This window comes from Phragmites australis, chromosome 6, assembly GCF_958298935.1.
Source record: "Phragmites australis chromosome 6, lpPhrAust1.1, whole genome shotgun sequence".
NCBI lineage: Eukaryota > Viridiplantae > Streptophyta > Magnoliopsida > Poales > Poaceae > Phragmites > Phragmites australis.
Genome location: NC_084926.1, coordinates 10,896,910 through 10,924,672, shown reverse-complemented (window position 1 = coordinate 10,924,672; position 27,763 = coordinate 10,896,910). Strand labels below are relative to the sequence as shown.

The window sequence follows — 27,763 nt, the reverse complement described above, 5'->3', positions numbered from 1 at the left end:
CGACTTCAGAGCGGTTTGGTGTTGTGGTTGTGGCTGCCATTGCATCGCCAGGAATTTGTGGCTCCAAAAGGCAAGGGCCAGCGTTCAGTTTACTTAAATCATTACGTGAGTGATGACTCGACATGGTACTGAGGTCAATCGGGCTGGCAGACCGCTGCGCGGATCACGTGCTAGAACTTGGCCGGAGGTTAACAAGAGATCAAACTCGAGGAAGCCATACACGTCTTGTATACAAGCACATGAACGCCTGACATGTGTACCAGTGTTTCTCGAGCTAGTCGCCTAGTCGTGGGCGACTCAATGATTCCTTTCGAGCCAGCCAGTACAGAGCTAGGCTGTGGCGATGCATTCGTCCTGTTTGTGTAATATATACTAGTTTCCTCACCGTATTATATTGATCCGACCGAACGAATCAAGCGTGAATCTATCGAATTAGTCCAGGGCACGTAACGGCGCTGCTTAAGGCGTCAAGTAGATCATGCATGGCCATTCGTCACGTGTTGCAAGACTACAAGGACTGCCGAAACCGAACGAGGCCGAGCAATGAGCATGCGCGCCAGCGGTTCGACCATCTGTTCGACGCGGAGCGGCTCACGGGACACGTAAGTGGGCAATGCTGATAAGGTCATCTGGCTTTCACGGTCGACCTCGGAGAGAGAGGAGTGGCATTAGGAACTGAACACTGAACAGCGGGAAGAACAGCGACCCCTCACCCTGGACGCACGCTGGTGCCTTGGAGCCTTCCACGCGAGCGAGCGCTCACGCAACGTGACAATGCAACGACGTCCCCTGCCACCTCGGTGTCTCGTTCTGGAAAAGCTCTCCGCCGCCCGGTCCCCGTCGACGTCGACGCTGCCCCAGTTCACCTATTCGCTTCGCTACAAGACCTTCCCTTCCCCTGTTGCAGAAACCTGGCCAATGGAAGGTCGCGCACTCCAGCCCACCACGTGCACCACGTGTCCGGATCGAATCAACCTCGAGACAGATAACCATTCCATGCACGCGGTGATCGATCTGATCGTGTTGGGGAGACCCGGGCCAATGCGTGCCACCTGGCGTGGTTTCCAAAGCGATCGGGGTCCTACATGTTTTGACTCGAAAGGTTGGCGCCACGTGTGAGCATCACGCAGGCTGGACCCGTGTGCTGCGCGCCGGTATAAGAGCGGCGCAACATGTCCCGACTCCCGAGCGCTACTCCACTATACCTTGCTAGCTACTAGAAGCCTGGACTTCGGCGAGCTGACACCACGACGTCGGGTTCGGCATGGAGCTTGACTGCTAGTTCCTGGTGCCGCCGCTGCGACCACACTAGTACGACAAGGACCAGTTCTTGCACCAGCTGATGATGGGCAGGGATCACGACCCCACGGCTGCGGGTGCGGGGAGAGGAGACGGAGGTGGCGGCGGGGAGAGGAAGCGGCGGCTCACCGAGGAGCAAGTGCGGTCGCTGGAGACGACGTTCCACGTGCGGCGGGCCAAGCTGGAGCCCCGAGAGAAGGCGGAGCTGGCACGGGAGCTGGGCCTGCAGCCGCGCCAGGTGGCCATTTGGTTCTAGAACAAGCGCGCGCGGTGGCGATCCAAGCAGCTCAAGCACAACTACGCCGCACTACGCGCGCAGTACGACGCGCTCCGCGACCGCGTCGAGTCACTCAAGCAGGAGAAGGTCGTTCTCGCAGCGCAGGTTGGTTCACACAACCCGACTGACCGATTATATACTCACGTCTTCCACAACTGATTCGAGTTGCATGTCCTGATGATCTTCGCTCAATTAATTTACAGTTGGATGAGCTGAAGGAGAGGCTGAATGGCCGGCAAGATCAGAGCGACAGCTGCGAGGTCAACGGCGCGGAGGTGGACGACAAGAGGAATAGCGTAAGCTGCCAGCAGGACGACGGCGCCGTGGCGCCTGTGGTGGACGCCTCGGAGGATTCCGCGGTGGCCGAGTACTATGACCACTTTGCGTACGGGGGTCTGCCCGAGCCGTCCTGCGTCACTCCGGAGCTATGGGATACATGGCCGTTGGTGGAGTGGAACGTCGTAGCGTGAACAAACCAACGTAGCATATATGCTTGTCTGTTCATGTCAGTGTATGTACTTGTGCGTGTGGATTCGTGTTGCTCTCTCGCTAGCCTAGCCAGTTGATCCGGAGGGACCGCCGCCAGTGGTCATACGAATGGGGTTAGCAAGCTAGGCAGAATCAGTAGATCAGCCGATCGGGATTCAGCTAGATGTGATCGGCCGCCCGAGACGCACAGTGATGAAAGCTCCATGCATTGTACACCATTTAAAATCCATCAGTCGGTCAGCTCCGTGGACCGCGCCTTAGGATTCATGTTCGTGAAATGGCTTCAGAGCCCGTTCGTTGTTTATGCATGAGATGGCTCTGGCATGTTCCAGCTCGGGCGCGCATGTCCCTCTGTAGGCCATCGGTCCAGCATGAACGTTCGTCGGACGTACGTAGGAACGACGACGGCTGCGTGCCGAGGACGAAGGAGATATCGCTTTCGTCGGGGACAGCGTCGTTGTCGCGGCACAGGAGATGACCCGTTTCTTCGCTCGCTCGTTTGGATCGTGTAGCAGCCGATGGCGATCCCTGCTCTGGGCGTGTCAGTCATTCGTTCGTCCCGGCGCTGTTGCCGGGGGGGGGGGGGCGCTAGAAAAAGGAACGTTTTGGATGCGTGACCCGGCGGCAAATGGGTGGTGGAAACGACTCACTGGACGGGAAAGCGACAGCAAACCGAATCACAAGTGTTTGGGATCGCTATCGAGGACAACGACGCTTTTAGTTTAAAGACCATCAGGATTAAAATCTGAGTCATCACGGAGATCTAAGTCTCTAAGATCTGTAGATCCCCAAGACCGCTAACCCTGAAAGCTTGGGGGAGCGATGACCCCTAGTGAACCATTGGGAAAAGAACCCACCGATCATGTGATATCTGTCATGAAGTGATCGATATTTAATGTCGATGTGATTGGCGACAGATCTAACACACTGTGCAGGACCGGCAACGCAACAGACGACCAGTCAAGCACTGTGGTTGCTTGCCATAACAGTCACTGCCACTTGCCATAATAATATCTTACGAGATTGGCCCTAAGTCTCGGTTGTACAGTGATGACTTGTATTTCTACTAACACTGTAGGGGTATGCTTGTATACTTATATTCTGGATGGCAATATAAATACTGACCCATGGCCGCCACGCTAAGGGATAATTTTTTTCATCACTCAAGACATTCTCTTCTTCTCCACTTCTTCTCCAAGCTTGAGTTATTTCAGCAAGGTAGCTCTTGCCGCACCTTATTCGTGGAAGACTTTTTCTTTCACCAACAGTGGGGCCTTCTGTGGGTAGGAACGGTGTAACACTCATAGAGGTAAAATGCCATCAAAGAATAATACCACCAAGATAGCAGCCCGAGCGGTTGGCTCCACGACAATGCCTGTGCCGAAGTAGGGGCATCAACTGTGGCCAAACCCTCACTATGATGACGCCAGTGTCCCTACAGGGGATGACGACAAGTCTGCTCACGAGCGAAACGAGGGCCACGGCCACTGTCGATCCGACCGCGACTCTGACTGTGGCTCACGATGAGGGCCCTGCCGGTTCTAAGGCTCTTCAACAACAGTACGATGAGAACCTAGCTGCACCCAAAGGGGTTACGGTTGAGGCCGTAGTTGTACATGCCGCCATGGCCAGCCAACAAGCACATGTGGTGGCCCTTCAGACCCAACTAGAGGAGCTACAGGAGGCCCTGCAGGCCATGCAGTAGGCCACGGCCATAACCATTGCTGCTCATATGACGGTTGCCGCAGTGGCGGGTCGGGCTCTAGGGGCCAACGAGAGCGTTATCTTCGCTCATCGTCGTCCCCAAGCACCACCTATGGTTAGTCTGCAGGCACCTGAGCCTTAGGCCCATTGGCGCGAGGCTCCGCTCCTAGACTCTGACTCACCCCTACAGGCAGAGCCCTTCCCAGGCGAGTTCTGAACCCCCAAACTTTCTAAGTCTAAGGGTGATTCGGACCCAGGTGAGTTCATTCACTCGTACGCAATGGACATTGAGGCCAACAGAGGGGCATGCCACCATGGACAAGTTATTCACTCTCGCGTTGAAAGGGGTAGCCCTCCGATGGTTTTGGGAGCTAGAGCCGAGGGCCATTTACACTTAGACCCAGCTTCGGGACACATTCTACAACAACTTCCAGGGAACATCAACAAAACCTTCAGTTATAGTACTAAGTATGACATAACTGTGAATAATTCGTAGGAGAATTTAGGAATTAGGATATCTAGCTCACAATACTCTCTACAGTCATAAGTACACGTCATTTTGAACTTTCTAAACTTTAATTAACTATAGCTTTCAAAATATTTAGTTTAAAAATCTTAAAAATGCTTTCATAATATCACAAATTCAATAGATTTTATAAATAAATTCTAATATAAACAGTGATCAAAGCTATACATCAAAAATTATATTTTATTCAAAATGACGTGTATTTATGATTAGAGAAAGTAGAGATGCAGGACTACGCATAGTTTGGTACAGTTTCCTGTTTCTATGAAGCAGAAGCAACGAGTGCGTGATTTAGGGTACAGGAGAGTACGAGAGAACGAGCTGGTCTTCAGTTGTTGGCATGGCAGGATATTAGAGTCTCCTAACGTATTTGTCAATAACGTACACTACCCGTACAACCAATTCATAAACGACAGATCACTCTTCCTGATCGATGTGATGTTATTAGGACGCCTAGCCTTTACCATCTAGCCTACTCAATTCAGAAAAAAGCTCCTTTTCGCTTTATCAAGGCCTCTTTCAAGAGACGACTGAAGTTATTGCAGAAAAAATCAAGTGAAGGTCATTCGGTAGCTTTTTTAGAGCATTTTCTATCAGTACTCTAAAGCACGCAGAAGAAAAATTGAATCCACGTGTGATTAGCAAAATCTACAGGCCTCGAAGCTCGAAAAAAGCAAGGAAATGAATGAGGCATATTTGCTACAGTGTCTGCTTCCATGAAATGAAATGTACTAGTTCTAAGGAAAATAAAAATCATGGTCTGTTATTACCTGTCAGCAACTCAAGATCAGTATTCATTCACCACCAAAGGTAGAGAATTAGCAATTGATGGATCTTTGTGGTGGAATTGAACTACATGTATTATATTACATACAATTCGATTCAGCAAGTCATGCCAATGACCAATGAAGCCTTATAAGATTGAAATAGAACTGGAAGCGAATAGTGGGGAAAAACTACCATAAACTATTTAAGGTATTCAGAACCACGGCAATCTTCTTTTTTGACGTAAAATTGTTATCACAAATCAGACCTGCACAAGCCACAAGCAAAGGCAAGAGCTAAGAAAAAGTATTGATGGAAGAACATAAATTTGGGACCGAAACAATGGTTATGTTACCTCTGTCTTCGTCAAACGATGTGGCAAATTCAGCAGCAGAACATACAGCTAAATGACCATGTGCATAAAATGTGTAGCGAATGGGATCACTCCTGGAATGGAAATGTTACTATCTCTGTACATGCACTGTTAGATGGGGTACTGATGTCTCTGGAGCACTGTGCTGCCCATAGGATATGTTATTTTTGGTACTTGAGTTCTTTTCGTTCTGAATATATTCTAGATATTCCATTACAATAGGGTCAGTCCAAGGACATCCAAATGGAGCTTCATCACCTGCTACCCATCCAAGATGGCCACCCTGTGGTGTTACTATAAGTAGGCAGTTTGGGTTTGCCTGAAATAATAAGACTCCTTAGTCGATTTATAGTTCTAAATACAGCACCAAACAAGGAACCAATAATAGAACAGTTACAGCTACCAGCTTGAAGAGAAGTGGCAATTAAGTTCTCCAATTTTGGCACACGTCTTTGGAGATAAGTCAAACTTAGGTCATTCTAGTTCCATTCAAGCTCAAATTAGCACATGTTTTTATAACTTTCAACATGAACATTGCCCCCATAACAATATAAGTTGTTAAAAGTGTGATGTGGATATTTTGAACTTACCGTAGTCAAATATGAACTTGTCCTCGGACTGACGTTGATTATTTCATTTATACTGAGCTTTTGATCTAGACACTAGAACACGACACCAAAACCTATCCCCTAATCTGTAGTCATTGTATGTGTGGTTAATGAAACAAAAATCCACATCAGAACTCCTCAATCCCAGCTATGATTCTCCTTTCAGCCAAAAAGAAACATTGGACTCGTAAAGTAAACAAAAAAGAAGTACAAATACACGAGAAAGTTGCAATGTTTGAGGTTCAGACCTATGTATGCCTGCAATTTGTTGATTCAAATGAACTCAAGGGGATAACTCATGGATTAGAGTGATATTGTTTAAGTTGTAGGCCTTATGCAACATGTCAACACCGTATCATTTAGGAGAAAAAGGAGTGTACTATAGTAAGCACCTTGATATCTTCTCTGGGAATTGCCCTAGATGGTGCAATTGGGTCATTATCCGCCTGCACATAATTAAGTTTTGATTGAAGTTATAACAGAAAAGAGATAATTTGACCTTCACAATATATCCGCATGACCATTTATCATTTATATGGTTAAATCCCTCTCTTCTCGCTAAAAAATAATGATGCCCACTGCTTTCTAGAGTTATATGAACAATTTTGCCGCAAAGTCAACAAACTTTTGTCAATTCAGGCTTCTAAATATGCAAGACCTAGGCGAGCGTTCAAATGTTTGTCCAGCTTTTATTTCGATGATAGCGCCAAAAGGCCATAAATTAACCTGCATTGTAATATTCTTAATTCAAATAGTTTAATAACATCAACAAAACCTTCAGTTATAGTACTAAGTATGACATAACTGTGTGAATGCGTGATCTTAAACTAAGCGATAAGATATCTCTGGCACTTGGTTCACTGTATCTGTTGTTCCTAATGGACTAGTGTCTAGTGAAGCACAGAGAACTGATAAGAGTGAAAGTTTCACCTGTATGCACAGTAAGGGTATGCAAACATTCTTGATGGAATCTGAGCTGCTTGAATTGGAGTAATAATCATCCACTGACTTGAAACCAAACGAAACTGCAAACAAATGAAGTGTCCTTTGAATGTGGGGGTGCCAGTAGAAAAGTTATAGAAATCAAAGCTGGTAGAGTTCAGTTCTTGCAAACCTCGGGTTAGCCCCTCATCAAAATCTCTAACAGTTCTTGCATTGGCTGCCTTGGGTATATCATATTCCCCCTCCAGTCCTTCGAAAATGTGTGCATGCCTAAAATTTGATCAAGTCCCTAAAGATCAGCTGTTAGAATTCGTAAAATCAGTGAAAATGACATTTAGATTTGTGGAAAGGTGAACAAAAGGTTTACTTCTTAAATATAGCCGTCAGAGCCCTAGCCAGTGCTCTATCATAGATGTTGTTAAACCCTTTGTGGAAATCTTCATCTGCAATTACCAGATTAAATGGATTGCACAAGGAGACAGCACCAGATAGAGGGCATTTATCAGTTTCCTGAAAGAAAAAAAGAACGTAAAGATAAGGGACAGCTGACTGAGAAATAGATATTTGTAATCGACCTTACATAGTTTTATGCAGAAAGAACAAGAGAAACCACAAAGAAGTACCAGAGGACAAAAAGGGAACTGATGCATATGTTAAACACTTCGATTAACAGATCACCCGTTATGCTAAAAAAAAGTAGTGCATATGCAAGTTGACTATTAACCATTTTTTGCAACAGAAAGATGTGTGTAAAACATAAACTTCAAGTGGACTGGAATCTCATGAATATCGTAGCACAAAATAATTGTTGTAGACTGCTTATCGATGGGTGCGGAACTCACCTCGCCAAGGTAGCGCACTAGAATATTTGCTCCAAGAGACCAACCCACAGCATAGACATTAGATTGGGGGTAGCGGCCTAAAACATGATCAATAACTTGGCGGAGATCCCCAGTAAATGAAGCAGAATAGAACTGAGCATGATAATAGATGTCAGTAAACATATTTATAAAAAAATGAGATGCTCTCAAGTTTTTGGCCTCCTGCTTTAAAACTTGCTATCTTTGTCTCCGTACTTATGCTATACACTGTTAACCCCTGGGCTTCCTCAACAAGGTTTGGCCGTGGAGTTTGAGCCAAGCTCCCATGGTAAAAGGTGCTGATTGGTCACATGCATGTACCGCCATTTTATTGGTATGCATCGGGATGCAGCTTAGAGTGTCATGTCAGCCAAATAGGTTTAAGGACATAAGGTGGCCTATTTTACTGCGGTAGCAAGTAGCCACAAATGAAACCTAAATAACCTATTTTTCTTGAGGAATGTGCAAACACCAAGCACCATAGCACGAAAATATGATCTTTATAGTCTACCCACTATTTATCCACAAGGCTCATAACAAGTGCTATGGTACTTAAGTCAGTCACCCATGCCACACTTCCAGGAAAGCTCAAACTATACCAGGGGCTGGGTGGGCTCCAGCCTCAGGTGCCTTGGCACATATACACATCGATTTTCGTATTGAGTTTTATGAAGATGACTAGTCCTCTAGATGAAATGTTGATCTCGAAAGGAAGTTATTTGTTAATCATACACTTCAATGTTGTTTATCCTTTTTCTATTTTTCGGTTCAAAACTCCCATTCTGTCAGGTTTTACAGTAAGTAAGCTCTCTCTACCTTTAGTCTGTTCCTAGATCCACCCTAAGCTCAAACAACCATCAGCGAAAGAGTACCCAGAAGGAATGAAGTATAGACTACATTTATCGCACCAAATGCAAGATCGAAAAGTATTTGGATAGCTTGCACATATGAAATGGGGTAATCTGCTTGCAAAGCGAACAGGACATGATCAGGTTAGGAAGAGGGTGTCCAGTTCTGATTAGTTTGCCAGAACGAAATGAGTAATGTATCTACAAGGTTGTTGATAATCAACTTCTATTGACTAAAAAAAGGTGAAGTCATTGTGTACTTTCCATTCAATAAACCATATAAATGAGATCTTAGCACCTCTCTCTGCAAGTATCAAAAGGGAAAACATGGTCCATTCTGTGCCATGTATTTGTATCTTTTAGTTACATATGGGAGCTATAACTAAGCTTACCATATTAACAGAAAATGATTAAAGTATTTGAAGTACCTTGGGTGTAGTCACAGGACTGTTTGCACATCCACGGCTATTAAATACCACAACACGCCATCCTTTGCTTCTAGCTCTTATAAGCATATGCCTTACATATGTATCATCACTTCCCCCTGTTAGACCAGGCTGCAAAGGCATAGAACTTACGTTAGGCTAGAAGTTTAACAAAAAAGAGTAAATTTCACAAAACTACATATAAGTTGGCAAAACTATCACAAAACTACAGATTTAAGGAATTGCATCACAAAACTACAAATTTAGTGCATCATTGTATCACAAAATTACAGATTTAAGGAGTTGTAACGCAAAACTAGTAAACTACAGATTTTGTGTCACAAAACTGTAGATTTTACACAGATAAAATTTGTAGTTTTGTGATATATTGACACACTAAATCTGTAGTTTTCAGACAAATTTGCGCACTAAATCTACAGTTTTGCGATATATTGACACACTAAATTTGTAGTTTTCAGGCAAATTTGTGCACTAAATATGTAGTTTTACAATACATTTTTTTAAATGTAGTTTTGTGATACATTGGCACATTAAATATGTAGGTTTGTGATACAACTTTTAAAATTTGTAGTTTTGTGATATTTTTGCCAAACTATATGTAGTTTTGCGAAATTTACTCTGACAAAAATGACAATAGAACTGATTTTTTTGGTACACATACTTTTGCCTTGCTTCAATGGAAAGTTATTTTTGGATCATTTAATTTCATTTATCACTTGAACACTTAGTGACATTCATCTATAATTCAATTCCAAACAATGATGACAAATGGTATCCTCAAGTCCTTAACAGAATTAAGAATGGAACTGGTGCATTTTATATCATGGTGAAAGACAAACATGTCCAATACTTGATCATCCTATCTATCAGCATTTGACATGGACGTGTGGTTCATCATGTACTGATTGCTTCATCTATAATGTTTTGAAGTTTATATCAAATTGAGACCAAAGGCATTGGACCTGCTTTTATTGAAAGCACAAATTTTAGCTGGGCATACCAGGTTTATAAAATAACAGCTCAGAAATCTTAGATGCATCACAATCTCGCACCGCAAGATTGTGTGCTTTTTCCAACCTCCACTAAACTCACTCCACTATCCTGAACACATAACTGCTAGGAATCAAAATAAAAGCACCATAGCTTGGAAACAACATTAGTTTTAACCAGTCTTACAGAAGTTTACATCAATATCTGCTGTCAATATGTTGACTACTCCACAACTGAAACAGATTATGCAATTGGAACCACCAAATACCTATTAAATCATAACACCAATACATTTTTCAGATCCATATCCTCCATGTACTACAGCCAAATCCACCGAACAACATAAACCTATAAAACTATCTCAAGATTACTAAAAAATTAAAGTATCTCCTATAATTCTACAACGGCATCACTAACCAAAAAAAATCAACTAAACAAATTGCATACAAGGCATGATCTATCAGACAGTGAAATATCATGTTAACCTCTCTGCAAATTCCTTTTTACGCCATTAGTTAAAATGAGCTGTACAACTCTTGCAACCCCATCCAAAAATATCACCTTAGGTCCCAATCCAATATGACAGGACAGCAAAATCTTACTTACATTATACTTTAGCTACTCCTGATCACCCAAATAAGCGCACCGTTCCATTTTTAACTCTACGACATCTCCTAAAGTCGTTTAGAAAGCAAAATCAAACCCCATTCACAGACGCCATTGGCGCTTAAAAGAGGACGCACTTCCGGCGTGCCTAGTGCACAACGACGCGAGCCGGTTAAGGATCACCGTACCAAGAGTATGAGCACCGGCGCGTCTATCGGGAGCGCGCGCTCGTCGCCGGAGACCCAGTCGAGAGCGACGGCGCCGTCGTCGGGGGCGCGGAGACACTCGCGCCGGAGCTTGACTGCGGGGAGCGAACGCATGAACGCGGCGAAGATGGTCTCGACGTGGCGGTTCGACGCGAGCACGGGGAAGGCGCTGTAGGGGGCGCGGAGACTGGCGAAGCCGGAGAGGAGGCCCCGGCGCGCGCCGGCGACCTCTAGGGTCGAGTGCGGGAGCTGGGGCACCTCCACCCCGGCGCCGGAGCTGGGGTTCGGGGCGGAGGAGGGGGGCATGGCGGCGGCGGGGAGGAAGAAGGAGCGGAGGCGAGGGGCGAAGCGGCGGGTGGAGGCGACGAATGGGGATGGCGTGGGTGCGGCGGCTGCCATCGGGCTCGTTTCCTCTCCTTTGAGTGGGCAGTCGGGTTTGGACTCCTCGGCTTTTCGAGCTGTCTCGTGTGCCGTGTGTCAGAAAGAAAAAAATAGTTGGAGCCAGTAGGATTGGTGGTTGGATTGTTGCCACGTGGCTGTCATGTAGAGGGCTAGAGGCCTTGTGGCGATCCCTAGAAGTGAAAAGAAGACTTTAGCCGGGCCGGACCTTATCATCCGACCTCATATATCTTTGCGTGACATGTCCTTTTTTATGCTGTGATACTTTTTTTCCCAAAAAACACTCTAAATTAATTCGAAAATTTGTGGATTAGGCCCCTTTTATAGATAAAGACAACCAAATTCAATAAATCAGTTTGCTTCAATGTCTATATGACTTTTCGGTTTTTTTAATAGAGTGCTTTTTCATCCACTCCGGTTTTATTAGGAGAAACAAATTTTCTATTAATTCGTCTATTTTTGCTTCTTGCTTGGGTTGGGAATTGATCTCATGACCCCTTGCTTACCAACTCAGACTAATGCCACTAGGCTAGTGCTTGTTTGGTGATGCACCCTTTTTTATAATGCAGCGTGTTAATTATTGATTTTACTTTGCTAAGATTTTATCCCTAGCACATAAATATAAATACTTTGACCCTAATTGTTTCCATATTAGCTAAAATAATCAAAGTCCAACTCACTCTAGAACACTTGTTTGAAAACAAGCCTAGAAAACCGTTGAAGCTCTTACGCCATTCCAAGCACAAGTTTCTTTCCTTGGATAGAAGCATCTTTTGTATTGTAGTCTTCCTAACGGCACATAAAACTGAGAGGTCACATTGTCAAGTTCTAAAAAAAAAATCAGAATAACTGACCTACCTGTGGCTAATGGGGCTTTAAAACCATGATTCTAAACTCATACTCCCTCCATTCCAAAATACAGAGCGCAGTTTGACTCCACATGGTCTACAGAAATGCACTTTGACCACTAATTTCTCTTTATCCTACATTGTCCATGACAATAAATAGTAACCATAAGAAAGTAGTTTCAAATATGAATCTAAAGGTACAACTTTTGTATCATAAAATCTACAAATTAATAAGCTAGTTTTTGGTTAAAGATTATGAAGTTTTGAATCTTGGAATACGTGCACACCCTATAAAAAGATAATGAGGGAATACATAGATAATACATTTTTTTTCTCGTAAAAAATATAGATAATAAATTTGAACTAGCCATGGGTTGACGCCACTAGAAAGTTGTCTCAAGAATCATAGATGATGAATTTCGAGAGGACAATAGGCATTTCATTTTTACCTTCGATGTAGCTTTAACAAGTATTGAGGGAAGCATCACACATCAATTGTGATAGGATAGGCCCTACTGTAGGTTTTGGTATAGGATATGTTTATCAAATATCTAATTATATGGTATATACATATAAAGAATACATCGTATATGGATAGGGTATACCGTGCGCATGTTTGATAGCCCGAATACTATAGAACCGAATCTATGGTACCTGATACGTCCGAAAATCTAGAAGACATATACTAGAAAGGTCTCCATTGGTTGTCCAACTCGAGAACGACTAGTATCCAAGTCGGATTCGTCTGCTTTGTCTTGACAGACAAGATAAAGGATTCTCTATCGACTATGGCTGAATATGAGACGATATATCAGCCCCTATATTAAGCGGAGACTCGGACCCCTAGAAGAGAACAACAGAGAAAACTCACGCATCTATAACTCGATGCAAGCACCAAGACCGCGGGAGATACTCAGCGATATCATCCTTAGTTTAGTTTAGATCTGATCTACTCTCTGTAATAGGTTCGGACACATTGCTTGTACTCGAGAGAATACATACATCACCATCCATACAAGACGTAGGATATTACTCCAATCGGGGTTTGAACATGTCTACATCGCGTGTCTCGCTTCGTGTTCAATCCCTGATCTCGAAGGTACCCCAGTCAATTATGAACACATTGTTAGAAACTAATCTTCGCCCGTTGGCACGCCAGGTGGAGGCCTTCTTTTGTTTTTCAGGATTCATCATGTCTTGAGTTTACATCCGTGCTGGTTTCTCTGATGACAATTTCTATAAACACTTCAAGTCGACAGAAGCCATCTACTCATCACCTCCTATCGCATCTAAGATTCTCTTCAGAACTATGGTTTCCCGTTGGGACGATCAAGGTGGACTGATCCACACTAGTATCCTCTAGTTCAACCCATTGGATGTATACCATGAGGTAGGGTTGTCAAAAAAGCTTGAGGCTCGCGAGCTACTCGAACTCGGCTCGCTAAAAGCTCAATTTGAGATCAACTCATCTGAGATTCTAGTCGAGCTTGAGCATGGCTCGAAGCTCGCAAGCCTCTTATCATATTTAATAATTTAGCAATGTATACGTTTGACTAGGAATACTCTTATCATATTTAATAATTTAACAATTTATATATTTGATTAGGAATAGAAAAGAAAATTTATTAACAATTTATATGCTTGATTAGAAATAGAGAAGAAAATTTATAAATTTATCTATTAAAGAGTCTACTCAAGCCGAGCCGACCTTCAATCGAGCCGAGCTCGAGCTTATCTCTAGGCTCGGTCGGCAACTTAGGCTCGCTTGAGCTTGGCTCGAATTTCTGTCAAGCTTGAGCTTGCCATGCCAGGCTCGCTCGAGCTTGGCTCATTGACAGCCCTACCGTGAGGTGAGACATCTCAACTGGGATCCTAAGGAGCTAAACGTTCTCTAGTGCATAGACACCGACAACGAGGATAAGGATCAGGAGAGTGGCAATAACAACTCGGTCAACAGCCAGAGCAACCAAACAACTCGATTCATGTTCATGGCACAATGGGCGAAAGTCAAGGCATCGCTAAGGCACTATGATTTGTCTAGTCTCTGCAAAGAGAGGTGCACGGTCATTATAACACGTCAAATCAAAGGTTGCAGTGAAAATGAGCATGAGCGAAAGTGGGTTTTAATGCTCACGTATCCGACTGTTCGATTTTCACTCGATGACCATAACATAATTGTTGTCGTACGCTCGGGGGCTTATACCCTCAATCATGTGGTCGAGAAGAATGAGTCGATGCTTATGCTCTACTCTCTACTCAATCCGGCCATCAAACAAAGAGTTGGGGGCTACATCATATATTTTTTTATGCTTATGCTCCACTTTCTACTCGAATTTATTCTTAAGCAAAGAGTTAAGGGCCACGTCGGGTATCTTATGATGCTACAACTCTATTCTCTATCTTAATTATCACATCAAACAAAGAGTCAGGAGCTACATCATATACTTACATCATACATTTATGATGATACATGTATGTTCTTTCATACTCTTCGATCATGAAATCTTTTCCTCGACCAAAGAGTCGAGGGCTACATAGTAATATCATTTTTTTCTATAAAAACATATCTTTTGCAAAAGTTTATCTTGCTTTGCGTAGACTGCTTTGGATAGAACCAGCAAAGTATGTGTTGGGTTGATGACAGATAACTACAGCTAATAAGGCATACCTGCACAAGAGATTATCAGACATCTCACGCCTAACAGGTAACAAGGTTTTGAAGTTCTAGTCGATTCTATATGTGTTCTCTGTCAAGTTCATGTTTGCACACTGGTCAAAGTGCAAGCCGATGAAAAGTTACAGGAGATTATCATGCTATTCCTATTTTTAGTTTTATACTAGTCTTTTCTTACTCTTTTGGGTGCTTCGAGTGATTACTCGAGGGCCAACACATCTAATCATATGTCTAGTTGTGTTTTTAGTAACTGATGGATATTCTATAAATAAATATTGAAGATGGTCTAAACGCTTTACTGATCAAGATTGCATCTACTCATGCTAACACTATCTGATCAACATGGAAATAGTGGTAGTAACATATTAGACAAGCAAAATATGAGTGACACTTCTATTACAACCTTCAAATAAAAGCGTACCAAGAAGCCTATTACTCAACTAAGGAGAAAGCTTCAGAGATATCCATTTACAAGAATGTCACTTAAAATTCCTCTCAAAGGATTTTATGGTTCTAGAAACCCTGTCATGATAGGAAACTTCTAGGACGTCATAGTCATCCTAGTCGTAGGCAGAATTCATTTGGCGAAAGTTGAAAATTTGTTTAGGGCTGGTAACTCTGAGTACTAGTAGTACGGCTTCAGATGTCATGCCTAGCAGAATTGATTTTTCCTTCACCAAAGGGATAACCTCCCATTCTAGCGGTTCCCAAATGTCATCGCTGAAGGCGTGAAGGGAAACTGGCATCAATGCATTATGTTTAGCCGGATCATCAATCTGGTCACCAATCTTCAGGAAAAACGCGCAAGTCTCGTGCAGAAGTAGTCGCGAACCCCTCAGACAAGGTTGCCAGATCTCGAATTTGGACGTCGACTGCTTCAATGCTACTACAGTTGTCAATGGATCTCTTGGCAATCCCATCAAGAAAATCTACAGTACGCCACCAGAACTTGCTACTAGAAATCTGGAACCACCACGATGGTCCATTGATGAGACAAACATGCACTCCCATTTGTCATCTGAAGATGAAAGCATGGCATCCTCGGAACAGCAATGATGAACAGTTTCCCATCTCTTCTCACCACGCATCCTTCCAGATTTACCTAGAATGTGTCATAAGAAAGTGAGGGAAGGTCAAAAAATCATCCTGTCATGGGGTTGATTACTCTAGCTTTGATATGGCATCCTTGCTCAACGATGATCAAGAGCCTGTTCGAGGCCCCAATCATCTCCTAGCTGTTGCCGACTAAATCTCAAAAGTGAAGGTCGAAAACCACTTCACTTCCCAAGAGATGCACCTCTACCATACCATCCTCGTGCACAAACGACCCTTTTAGGATCCAAGGTGCGAATTCCGCCGTCCTATGCACTTCACACCATGAGGTGCAGACACAACGGAAGAAGGCAAAATCCTCTGGATGCTGCAGCGCTTGTTGGAGATGATGTCGAGCACCCCCAAAGACAAGGCAGCCCAGTCAGGAGTTTCAACCACGAAGTTCGAGGCAAAAGATGAAGTGTTTCAAGTAGAACATGAACAATGCTATGGAGAAAGGTCACGGTGCATAGGTTCAAATGGCGAGTTTGCAACGAACGTAGAGGGGATAGGATGATGAAGTTCTCTCCTCGGAGGAATAAGTAGGCTTAGCCTCAAGATAAAAACAAAAATCGCTTCCGCTTCAGATGTAAAGCGTAGCCCTTTGTTTAGCATGAAAAATGGGATGATGGTGTCGTATAAACCTCTGCATGCCATCCAAATGCATTAAATGCATCTATACCCAATATTTCAAATTTCGGAGGTCTTTTTTTTTTTTAACTCTACTCAGAGTCAGGTATCGATTAGTCAAGTTTTTAGTCCTTTTTCGAGTTTCAAGTGCAGTTAACAACAGAGAGCTCGACCCAATTGCATTTTCACTCGATACCCAGAACATGATCCGTTTCTACTTGGTTATTTCGACTGCAAGCCTGATCCGCCTTACTCGACCAGGTTTAGACTTGCAGTACTTGAGTAGGCACGTATGAAAATCTTTCCTCCTAAGCAAAGTTAGGGGGCTACTACCAAATATTTAACTATGAGGTATATACTAAAAGGGCAATGATGTCGACTAGAGGAGGGTGAATAGACGTTTTAACAAAACATTGACCCCTTTTGAAATTTAGCCTAAACTTGCAGCAAAAATAACTTAATGGATTTTTCACAATTGAAAAAAATCTAAATATGCTAGGCTCAACTAGTGCACAAACACACTAAATAAAAGTGAAGAACAATCCTAGGGTGACAAAGATTATTCAAATCTAGCAAGGTATACAAGAAACCCTAATCATAAGTTCTGACCCTATTGATCGGATATTCCGATTAAAGTCAATCGAATATTCCGATCCAACTGATCAAATATTCTGATGTCAGTAAAAATATTTATATGAAGATCACGAAATTAACTTAATACACATACAAATAAACATACAAGTATGTATATCAAAGTAATGCAAAATTGTAAATAAATACAAAAACAAATGATTTGTTACTGAAGTTTGGATATCCACCGATATCCTATGTCTCCATTGAGGAAGCTCAGTCACAATTGAGCCGGGTCCTTTTTCAACCCTTTTTCTCACGAGGTTGCACACATGCACTCATCGCCTCCACTATGGCCAACTCTTCCTCCACTCCGGAGATGGTGAGTTTTGCAACCACTTCCGGACCTCCTCACAATCTTCACTTGAGAAGAATGCCGACAATCCACCACCGAGCCATCTAAGAGACGGTGGTCTCCAAGAGTAACAAACTCCCGAACTCGCGCATAATCAATACCAAGTGTTCAAACACACTCAACTAATATGACTCGTGCAAGTAACCCAAACTCCACACACCTCGATCTATCCTCACTCAGTCACAAAGGCTTGATTCTCACAAAAATCTTGATAGAGAGAGTAGGGGAGCACCTAAAGGTGGAACACCAAGTTCTAACACCACTTCTCAGCACCACAAAGCCAGCCAAAAAGCCTCCAACACGCAGGGAGGACAAGGGGTATAAATACACCAATCTGAAAAACTAGCTGTTGGACTCATATTGCATAGATCGGAACTTCCAATCCCTAAAATCCTAACAGTCAAAAACTAGCTGTTACAGCCTATTCCAACACACATTGGATGTTTACATCTTCACATCGAAACTTCTGATCGGTTCAAAACATCAGATTTGAACTTCATAGACCAACCTAGATCTGGCAAAAACTACACATCGGAACTTCTGATACTAATATTGAAACTTCCAATTAAAAACAAACTCCTAACCAAGAACCCCAACATGGCATGAGACTAGAGATTCTGATCCCAATCGAAACTTCCGATCACCACATCGGAACTTCCGATTTGCTCTCACTCAGCCGACCGAGAACACCATCTTCTCAACAAACCAGACTATCCAACCCATATCGGAACATCCGCCTTACATAGTGGAACTTCCGATACTCACAGACACTTGTGCCAATAAAGGCACTAGGGAACTTTCAGAAACACCCATTCGATTCTTCCACATATTTAGACAAGATTAATCAATAGAGATTAAACTAAATGCCACAAGGCACACCACACGCCACAAAGGCCAACAATAACAAAAAGGCTTAAATCTAAAACACCTTTTAGATACCTTAGAGTCCTAAAGCGAACTCTCAACACAAACTCATCCCGCACTAAGCACATGATTTGAGCAATCGATACAACAATCGAGCAACGCTTTTGATAGCCCCTCTTGATAGTATGGCTATCATCCTACAACCCGGTCTCCCACTAAACTCTTTGAGACTAGTAAAACTAGAAAACATATTCTAGTTATAACTTTACCTTAAGCAATCCGATCAGACTTGACGAGCATATCATCCAAGCCCTAACGTTTCTTATAATTCTTCAAGGCTCGTCATCAACTCCTCTTCTCTTGATAATGATGATCATCCTCGCTTCCATCTTGATCTTCACTCGATCTCCAGAAGCTTAATGAAGTTCACTTGATTGCTTCTCATACACCAAGTATGAAAGACTTCTCTTTCATATCATCTTTATTTTGTTTACCACCAAGGTATGAACCGTAAGCATCAAGAACACAAGTTGTCTACTAAACTTCTCTTGATCTTGCTCTTTCAATTTAGCATATTGAATATCTCAATTCAACTCATGCCTTCTTATTGAATCTAACCCCAACTCACTCTCAAGCACAAAGCATATGAGTTAGCTCATAAAACCAAATTGGCAACTTTATACCTTAAGTCACTTGATCTTCGCAAGTAACATGAATTTCACTCTTTATTGTCAATCTTCATATGGAACCCAACTCCACTCACTCTCAAGCACATAGTACATGAGTTAGTCCATAAAACTCAATTGACAATCTCATACATTTAGTTACTTGATCTCTACAAGTAACTTAGCATTTATACTTATTGCCAATCTTATTGAGACCATCCTTAACCTCTGGGATCTCTTTCACTCTAGATTCTCCTTGATCACATGAGCATCACTTAGAGCTCAATGACATCGATGTATTTCTTTTGATCACATGACATTCCTCGATGAATCCATACTCAATCATTCGTGCATCACCTATGGAATAACCTACTAATAATTCTCAACATATCATTAATTACTAAAACCACACTTAGAAGCTAAATAAACCTTCATACACGCCTAAGAAATACACCGTATATAGATAGGGTATGCCGTACACATGTTTAACAACCATAGATACTATAGAACTGAATATGCGGTACCTGATACACTCGGAAATTTAGAAGACTATGAAGGTCACGATTGGTTACTTGACTCGAGAAGGACTAGTACCCAAGTGAGATTCATCTGCTTTGTCTTGATAGATAAGATAAAGGACTTCATATCGACTACGGCTGGATAGAAGACACCATATCATCCCTATATAAAGCAGGGACCCAAACCCCCAGAAGAGAACAACAGAGGAAACTCACGCATCTACAACTCGATGCAAGCACCAAGACTGCATGAGATACTCGGCGATATCATCCTTAGTTTAATTTAGATCTGCTCTGCTCTTTGTAATAGGTCTAGATATATTGCTTGTACTCGAGAGAATGTATACACATCACCATTTATACATGACGTAGGATATTACTTCAATCGAAGGCTTGAACATGTCTATATCGTGTGTTTTACTTCGTGTTCAATCCCTAATCTCAAAAATACCTAATCAATTACAGATATATTATCATGAACTAATTTTTGGCAATGCTTTGCTCTCCATTCAACTTACTGAAGAATAGCTTCTGCTCTTTAAGTTCATTCTCATTTCTTAACTTCTACTTTTTCTATGGAGAAACTAAAGCTGAAGCTGCGTCAAATGGGGACTACATTTGGATAGTCTCGTCTATTGAGATTTACCTCTCTCTAAAGGTCACATCGATCCTAGCACACTAGCACTTACCAATGTTCTTATTTAGAATGAAATATTCAATTGCACACCTCTGCTTTAGCCTTTGCCAGGGTTTGAAAATTCGTTGGTTACCAGTCAATAACCGTGATTACCGAGCTTACCGGTCCGATCGATTTTTAATTTGAATTTAAAATTTTCAAAAAATAAAAAATCCTAAAAACTAGAGACAATTCTAAAACCTTCTATGCAAAAATAATAATAAAAAATAATATCGTTTGTATCATATCCTATAGAGAGGAAGTGTAAAAAAAAGAAAAAAGTTGAAACATGCAGCTCATTTATTAACTTATGTTAAGGAAAATTTTAACATTATAACATATATTTTTTTATGTAGGGCGTATTTTAAGAGGATCTTTAAAATTAGCTTCACTTCATTATAGTTTTATTAATTTCTTCATATTTTTTACAAAGTTCACAAGCAGAAAGTGAACATATTAAGAAACAATATTGTAATTAAATTTTTCATGTCTATCATTATTTTTCCTACATAAATCGTAGTATAAGTAAACTAAAAAAAATAGTTTCACTAATTTTGGAGGTATGATAAGTTAGTTATGAATTAATCTAGTTACAACATATTTACACAATCATGCATATTACAATAACTATTAAATGAAGATTGTACTATATAAGTTATATTTGCAACTTTTCATGTTTACAAATGGCTTACAAAAGTGAATAAAATGAGTATAGTTAAATAGGAGTTTAGTACTTCAGATAAACCACTCTATTGTCATAAATAAATGTCATTTTAGAAAAGTTTCAGTCAAACTTTTAAAATTTTGACTAACAATATATTTTAAAATATTTAGTTTGAAAACTATATATTTATCTAGATTTTTTATAATATTATAAATTCAATGAAATCATATAAATATGTTCTAATAAAAATTAGTGATTAAATTTATGCAACAAAGACCGTATATTCTTCAAAAAAATATATATTTATGATAGGAGGAAATATGATGTACTCACAGTAAGCATTACAACAACTGGGCTACCGTGACAGGAGAGGTCTAGTCTGGGTCAACAGTTCTAAACAAACCCACGTTTCCTTCCGGAAAATTAAACTAAGCCCATCTTTTTTATTGGTTGGAGAAGATATGCCCAAATTCCATCGTCGTCGTCCGTTGTTTCTATGGACACCATCAGCTCGACGCGCTGCACCATCCGACGCGCCAAATATCCCGAGTGGCCCACTCTCTGACAGAAATATCCTGCCCTCACTGACAACCCAGAAGGCCAGAGCTCGTCCCCACCAATGCCGATATCTCCAACTAAACGGATAAACCCGAACCGCCTGGGTAAAACCAGCAAGGGGTTTCAGAGACTCACTGACTGTGGGCCCCAAATGAGGTAACTCGCGTTGGGTCCCGGATGTCAAGGAGCTGCCGGAGAGCTGTAGGTGGATGTAGGTTCGTAGAAGAGGTTGCCTTAACAGCCCCGCGTGACGGCGTGATACGTAAGTAACGGCCCCCACCCCCTTCCCTCCGTCCGGTCTCGTCTCGGCCTCTTCCTTCCTCTGTTCCTCATCTCTCTCGCCTCCCCTCCCCTCCCCACCGATTCCTCCACGCCACGCGCGTGGCAGCAGAGCTCACCGAGCTCTCTGGTGCCGCTTGCCTGTCCGTCCGCGCGGACCGCTCCCGCGTCTGGGGTCTGGAGCGCGCCTCCCCTCCGCATGGCCTCCGCCGCTGCGGAAACCCTCGCCCCGCTCCCCATCGCATTCCCGTCCCGCTCGCTCCTCCGGCCACTCCCCCGGCGGCCCTCCGCCGCCGGGGGAGGCGCCCCGTCGATCCGGATATCGGCCGTCCCGCCGCGGGGCCTCGGGCTCGCGCTCATCCAACGCCGCGTGCGCCGCTGCCCGCCGGCGGCGCGCGCCAACGTCGAGCGTGACGGCGACGGCCCCGGGAACGGCGAGGTCTCCTCGGCCGGGGATGGCGACCGCGACGCGGCGGCGGAGCCGGGGGGTGATGGCACTGGCACGAGCACGACGAGCGGAGCCGGGGGGGCGCAGCCCTCGTCGAAGAGGGGAGATAATAAGTGGCGTCGGAGGTTACTTAAGGGCGGTGGCGTCGGGCGGTGGCTGTGGGAACCCATAGTGCAGGGGCGGGAGATGGGGTTCCTCCTGCTCCAGCTCGGCTTCGCCATATTTGCGCTCCGCATGCTGCGGCCTGAGATCGCACTGCCTGGCTCGGAGCCCCGGCCGCAGACGACGTACGTCAGTGTCCCGTACAGTGACTTCCTGGCGAGCATAGACAAGGACCAGGTGAAGAAGGTCGAGGTGGACGGGGTGCACATCATGTTCCGACTCCGGCCAGAGGTTGAGGCCCGTGTGGTGGAGCAGCCACTAGCGCAGCGGGGAACAGATGTTGTCGTCGATAATGCTGGAGTTTCCAGAAGAATCGTCTTCACCACAACTCGGCCAGTGGATATAAAAACACCATACGAGAAGATGGTGGAGAACAGTGTTGAATTTGGGTCGCCGGACAAGAGGTCTGGCGGCATGCTCAATTCTGCCCTGGTAAGGCACTTACGATCGAAGATATTTGTGATACAAATGCAAACTTTGTGGCTTGAAAAATCAATAGAGGAGTAGCATTGGTCACATTGGATTGGGAATTGTATGTAAGCATGTAGAATGATATAGATTGGAGATGTTGCTGAGCTTTGAAATGGATAGATGAATTATTGGTAATGAGTTTTGAAGACTGAATCCAGTTAATCCAGTTTCAACGATTTACATTAGATACCATAAAACTAGTTGTCTTATGACACATCACATTGGATGTGATATACTGGCTTGTAAGTGAAAAATGTTGAATGCTATATATGTCAGGATATATTTGTAAGAGAGTAGAATACAAGTGATTTCGACTGATGCAACATGACCATATGGTCTGCTCTGTTTTGTTAGTAGGTTACTCTGAGAATAACATATTTATTTGGTCATACGGTTGTAACGAATGCTTTAGCAATGTAGAATTATTTGGTTCTTTGATTATAGATAAACTGATGTTTTATTGGTTTCCTCTTGGTGCGTCTCATAAATTCTTGTGTATGTCAAACGGAGACTTCACTATTACCTAAAAGTGCTATAGAAAAGAGTGGCGCTCACTTTGAATCTGTTCTGTGTTAGCAACTACACCTTCAGTCATCATTTTATTCGTTCTTCTGTCATTGGTATATTTTAGGTTGCTAACATGCATGACTCATGTAGATGCTTCCGTATGCCGTTGTCATGCACAAGATTCAAATATAAAATGCAACGTTAAATATTATGGCTTACAAATCACAATGATTTCCTCGTTTTTCTATCCATTATTCCATTTTACCCTGTGCCATCCTCACTGTGAACTCATCATTACTGTATTGTTCTGCCACCATGATAATACTGTGTTCAGTAACGGTGTGCCATACTTTAGGACGGCAGCCAAAAGTCTACTGGATGGATATTAGAAGATAGCTTCCTTGTTAAAGTACATTCAAGATTCGACACAGTTACACATGGATCATAGTTTTAAGTTCTGATCCTTGAACGGAAAAGCAGGATGAAACTAGATATTGATTGGTACACGTGAAAAATTGAGAAACTGAACTCCCAGTCTGATCTTGGAACCTACAAACGAAATGCATGAGGTCTTCTTTGACCTAATACAGGCATATGGAATCTTGAACAAGAATTGTAAATAGGAACTTAACAGGATCAAAAGTAGGTAATGAAGCATGCCATCTACTGACACATCGCTTTGCTTGTTGTGTATATGCTTGCATGTTATAAATATAAGTTAAATCTCTTCAGTCTTTTCCTTTTGGTCTAACTACCCTTATCTTTTGCAGGTGGCTCTTATTTATGTTGTATTAATCGCTGTAGTTTTGCAGCGGTTGCCAATAAGCTTTTCTCAGGTACGGATGCATGATTTTACTTCAATCAATTGGTAAACACAGTCTCTCCTTAAGCGTATTTCATATATACTTATAGTTTCTTCTGTAAACACAGCATTCAGCGGGACAGCTGAGGAATAGGAAGCATTCAAACTCTGGCGGAGCAAAAGTTTCTGAAAATACAGATATAGTTACATTTGCTGATGTGGCTGGAGTAGATGAGGCCAAAGAAGAGTTGGAAGAAATTGTGGTGTGGATTCTACTATGGATTTTAGTAGTACATGCAGCAATAATATTATCTATCTATTCAACTGAAGGGAAATAAGCTGGTTCCATTTTTTTGTTTCAGGAGTACCTAAGGAACCCAGAAAGATATATTCGTCTTGGTGCTCGGCCTCCTCGTGGTGTCTTATTGGTTAGTTCCGTGGTTACTTTTTAGTAGTGGTGAGTAATGCTTGACAATTGCATTTGTTACCATAATGTAATTCTTTATCTACAGGTGGGCCTTCCAGGGACTGGAAAGACACTTCTTGCAAAAGCCGTAGCAGGGGAAGCAGAAGTCCCATTCATAAGTTGTTCAGCTAGTGAATTCGTGGAACTATATGTAGGTATGGGAGCGGCTCGAGTACGTGACCTATTTGCTAGGGCCAAAAAGGAATCACCATCGATTATTTTTATTGATGAGGTAACCTACTCGTCGAGGATATAATCTAGCTTCATGTACTTAATTGTATGCTAATCCTTTCTGTTTGGCTTCTCTTTGTAGATTGATGCCGTTGCAAAAAGCCGTGATGGCCGATATCGCATTGTCAGTAATGATGAACGTGAGCAGACTCTGAACCAATTGCTCACGGTAGGACAGCGGTGACAGTTTCCTATTTATTGACTATTCATTAAATTAGTTGCATCCCAAGTCGGGACTCAATTAAAGCATCTTCTAGTCCTCTACAGGCTGAGAAGTGATTCTGTGCTCTCCAAAATAGTGAAAAGCCGAACGTTTAAAGCACATTAAGGGCTTGATTTTGAGCCACACACTACTTTTCACTTCTATGAATACTGCTTTACGATTCATGCAATATAATTTTCTAGAAAGCGTAGACACACTATTATTTGTTAATTTTGAGTGTTTCACAGGAAATGGATGGATTTGACACCAACTCGGCTGTCATTGTACTGGGAGCAACAAACCGAGCCGATGTTTTGGATCCTGCCCTTCGGCGCCCTGGGAGATTTGATCGTGTCGTTACGGTTAGTTTCGCTTCTCAGCAAAATATAATGCTGTCGTATTCATATCTGTTTTCTGAGGTTAGTAATGTCTACATTAACAGGTTGAAGCTCCCGACAGGTTTGGAAGAGAATCTATTCTAAAAGTTCATGTGAGTAGAAAAGAGCTTCCACTTAGTAAAGATGTAGATCTAACCGATATTGCTGCAATGACAACTGGTTTTACTGGGTAAGAATTAATCTACCGATTTCTTCTTCTTAACCTTGTAGAGATTTCAAATTGACATGTTGAATATTTTTTGTCCTAATACAGAGCTGACCTTGCAAACTTAGTAAATGAAGCTGCTTTGCTGGCTGGGAGATCAAATAAAGAAATAGTGGAAAAGATTGACTTCATCCGTGCGGTTGAGCGCTCTATAGCTGTATGTTGCTTTGCTATCTCATAATTGTTCAATTGTTTTTTTTTATTCAATGCACTTCTATACTAGAAAATCTTAAATTATCTGCCTGAACTGTATTATACTTAAGATATAATCTTCTCCTTCCCTTATTTCTATGTTACTTTATTTAACAATGCAATGCACAGAGGGTTGTAATAACTGTGACTGTTCAACATCTGCAAATTCATCATTTTGTGTCTTTTTTTCTTCTCTTCATAGGGCATTTGATGTCAACTTGTATCTAATCATGTTCGGAGAAAAAAAATGAAGGACTAAATTTTCTGTGATGTCTTCTCTATTTCTATATTCCAGTTGTCACTCATGATAATTCTTCATGCTATTGTGATGGAATCTAACTGTCAAGCTTATGTTCTCAGGGAATAGAGAAAAAGCATGTAAAACTGAAGGGTAATGAAAAAGCTGTTGTTGCACGGCATGAAGTTGGCCATGCACTTGTGGGAACTGCCGTAGCAAACCTTCTTCCCGGACAGCCACGTGTGGAGGTTGAACTCAAGCAACTACTGATAGAACAGTCTAAGAAAAAGTTTAAATTGGACTTACCTTTTATTGCTGATTTTTTTAACAGAAATTGAGTATATTACCGAGATCAGGAGGTGCACTAGGCTTTACGTACACCCCTCCCACCACAGAGGATAGATATTTGCTCTTTGTTGATGAACTGCGTGGCCGTCTAGTAACACTACTGGGTGGACGGGCAGCAGAGGAAGTTGTTTTAGCAGGACGGGTTTCTACTGGTGCACTTGATGACATAAGGCGTGCTACTGACATGGCCTACAAAGCTGTAGCAGAATACGGTCTTAATCAGCGCATCGGCCCAATATCACTAGCTACACTGTCAAATGGTGGGCTAGATGACTCTGGGGGTTCTCCATGGGGAAGGGACCAGGTTTGCTTCACAACTTTACCTATAGCTGCCAGTCAATCTAGTAAGATACCATCTACAAGTACTGAACTCAAACTTAACTAATGGCAGGGCCATCTAGTTGATCTTGTCCAGCGGGAAGTAAAAACACTTCTGCAATCAGCACTTGAAGTAGCTCTTTCGGTTATTCGTGCCAATCCTGCAGTTTTGGAAGGTCTTGGGGCATATTTAGAAGGTAATTCGCCCAGTTATTGGATGCCTATGCATTATGGTTCTCCTTTTCATCAATGGATTTGCTTCATCAAGGTAAAAGTGAAAATTGTTTTATGTGCTGTTTGTGTAACTGCTGCTTTTTACACCTTTCAGAGAATGAAAAGGTTGAGGGCGAGGAGCTTCAAGAGTGGCTGCAGTCGGTTGTTGCACCAAAAGAGTTGACCTCTTTCATCAGAGGACAGCAAGAGCATGTTCTTCAGCTGGAAGCGGGCTCCTAGCATCATGAGTATGCATTGGACTCTTCAATTAATTACTTAACAAAACTAGCTTCAACATTTAAAACAAACTCTGTAAGTTCCGAGGTATGCAATGAAAAATTTACATGCCTGGAACATTCCATTGGCCTGGCAGTGGAGAGGCGGTTCAATTATTCCACCCTCCCACGTTAAGTCCGAGGCTCAGCTCGGGTGCCCTCCCATTCTCTAGAGACTTCCAGAGTTTCAGGCCAATTTTTCAAAAAATGAAACCCACATGACCAAGTGATGATGTACATATCTAAGTTTGCGGTTCCTGGATCCTTTACAAGAACTCCAGAAAACATTCATATTGAGTCGTAGTTGTAACCTCTGGAATATTGTAAGTTCTTCAGTTTCAGATGTTGTTCATAGATTAGGTACACATGTAAAAGATTTTTTTTCCTGACGTTCTTCCTCAACCTCTTCATCCTATTGAAAGTTTTCTTTTTCATTTTACATGATCATATTAGAAAACATTATACTTCTTTCAATATAATTCAGGCTTCAACTCCA

General features: G+C 42.5%; 2 protein-coding genes and 1 pseudogene across 2 annotated transcripts; 2 read left to right on the top strand and 1 right to left on the bottom strand.

Moving 5' to 3' along the window:
* The first annotated feature begins 482 nt into the window (after nt 1-482).
* Nucleotides 483-2,046, top strand: LOC133922947 (homeobox-leucine zipper protein HOX24-like; annotated as a pseudogene).
* Nucleotides 2,047-5,036: 2,990 nt separating this feature from the next.
* On the bottom strand, nt 5,037-21,992 carry LOC133922946 (embryogenesis-associated protein EMB8). Its single transcript, XM_062368451.1, has 10 exons — nt 21,911-21,992; nt 10,922-11,397; nt 9,120-9,248; nt 7,826-7,957; nt 7,351-7,493; nt 7,156-7,253; nt 6,972-7,066; nt 6,434-6,487; nt 5,416-5,752; nt 5,037-5,328 (listed from the first exon to the last, which is right to left on the bottom strand). The coding sequence occupies exons 1-9, from the start codon at nt 21,990-21,992 to the stop codon at nt 5,525-5,527; spliced, it is 1,437 nt and encodes a 478-aa protein (XP_062224435.1). The 3' UTR covers nt 5,037-5,328; nt 5,416-5,524.
* Nucleotides 21,835-27,763, top strand: LOC133921652 (ATP-dependent zinc metalloprotease FTSH 7, chloroplastic-like). Its single transcript, XM_062366623.1, has 13 exons — nt 21,835-22,833; nt 24,150-24,215; nt 24,310-24,444; nt 24,544-24,609; nt 24,694-24,879; nt 24,961-25,047; nt 25,329-25,442; nt 25,523-25,647; nt 25,732-25,840; nt 26,236-26,361; nt 26,445-26,765; nt 26,853-26,976; nt 27,108-27,763. The coding sequence occupies exons 1-13, from the start codon at nt 21,991-21,993 to the stop codon at nt 27,230-27,232; spliced, it is 2,427 nt and encodes an 808-aa protein (XP_062222607.1). The 5' UTR covers nt 21,835-21,990; the 3' UTR covers nt 27,233-27,763.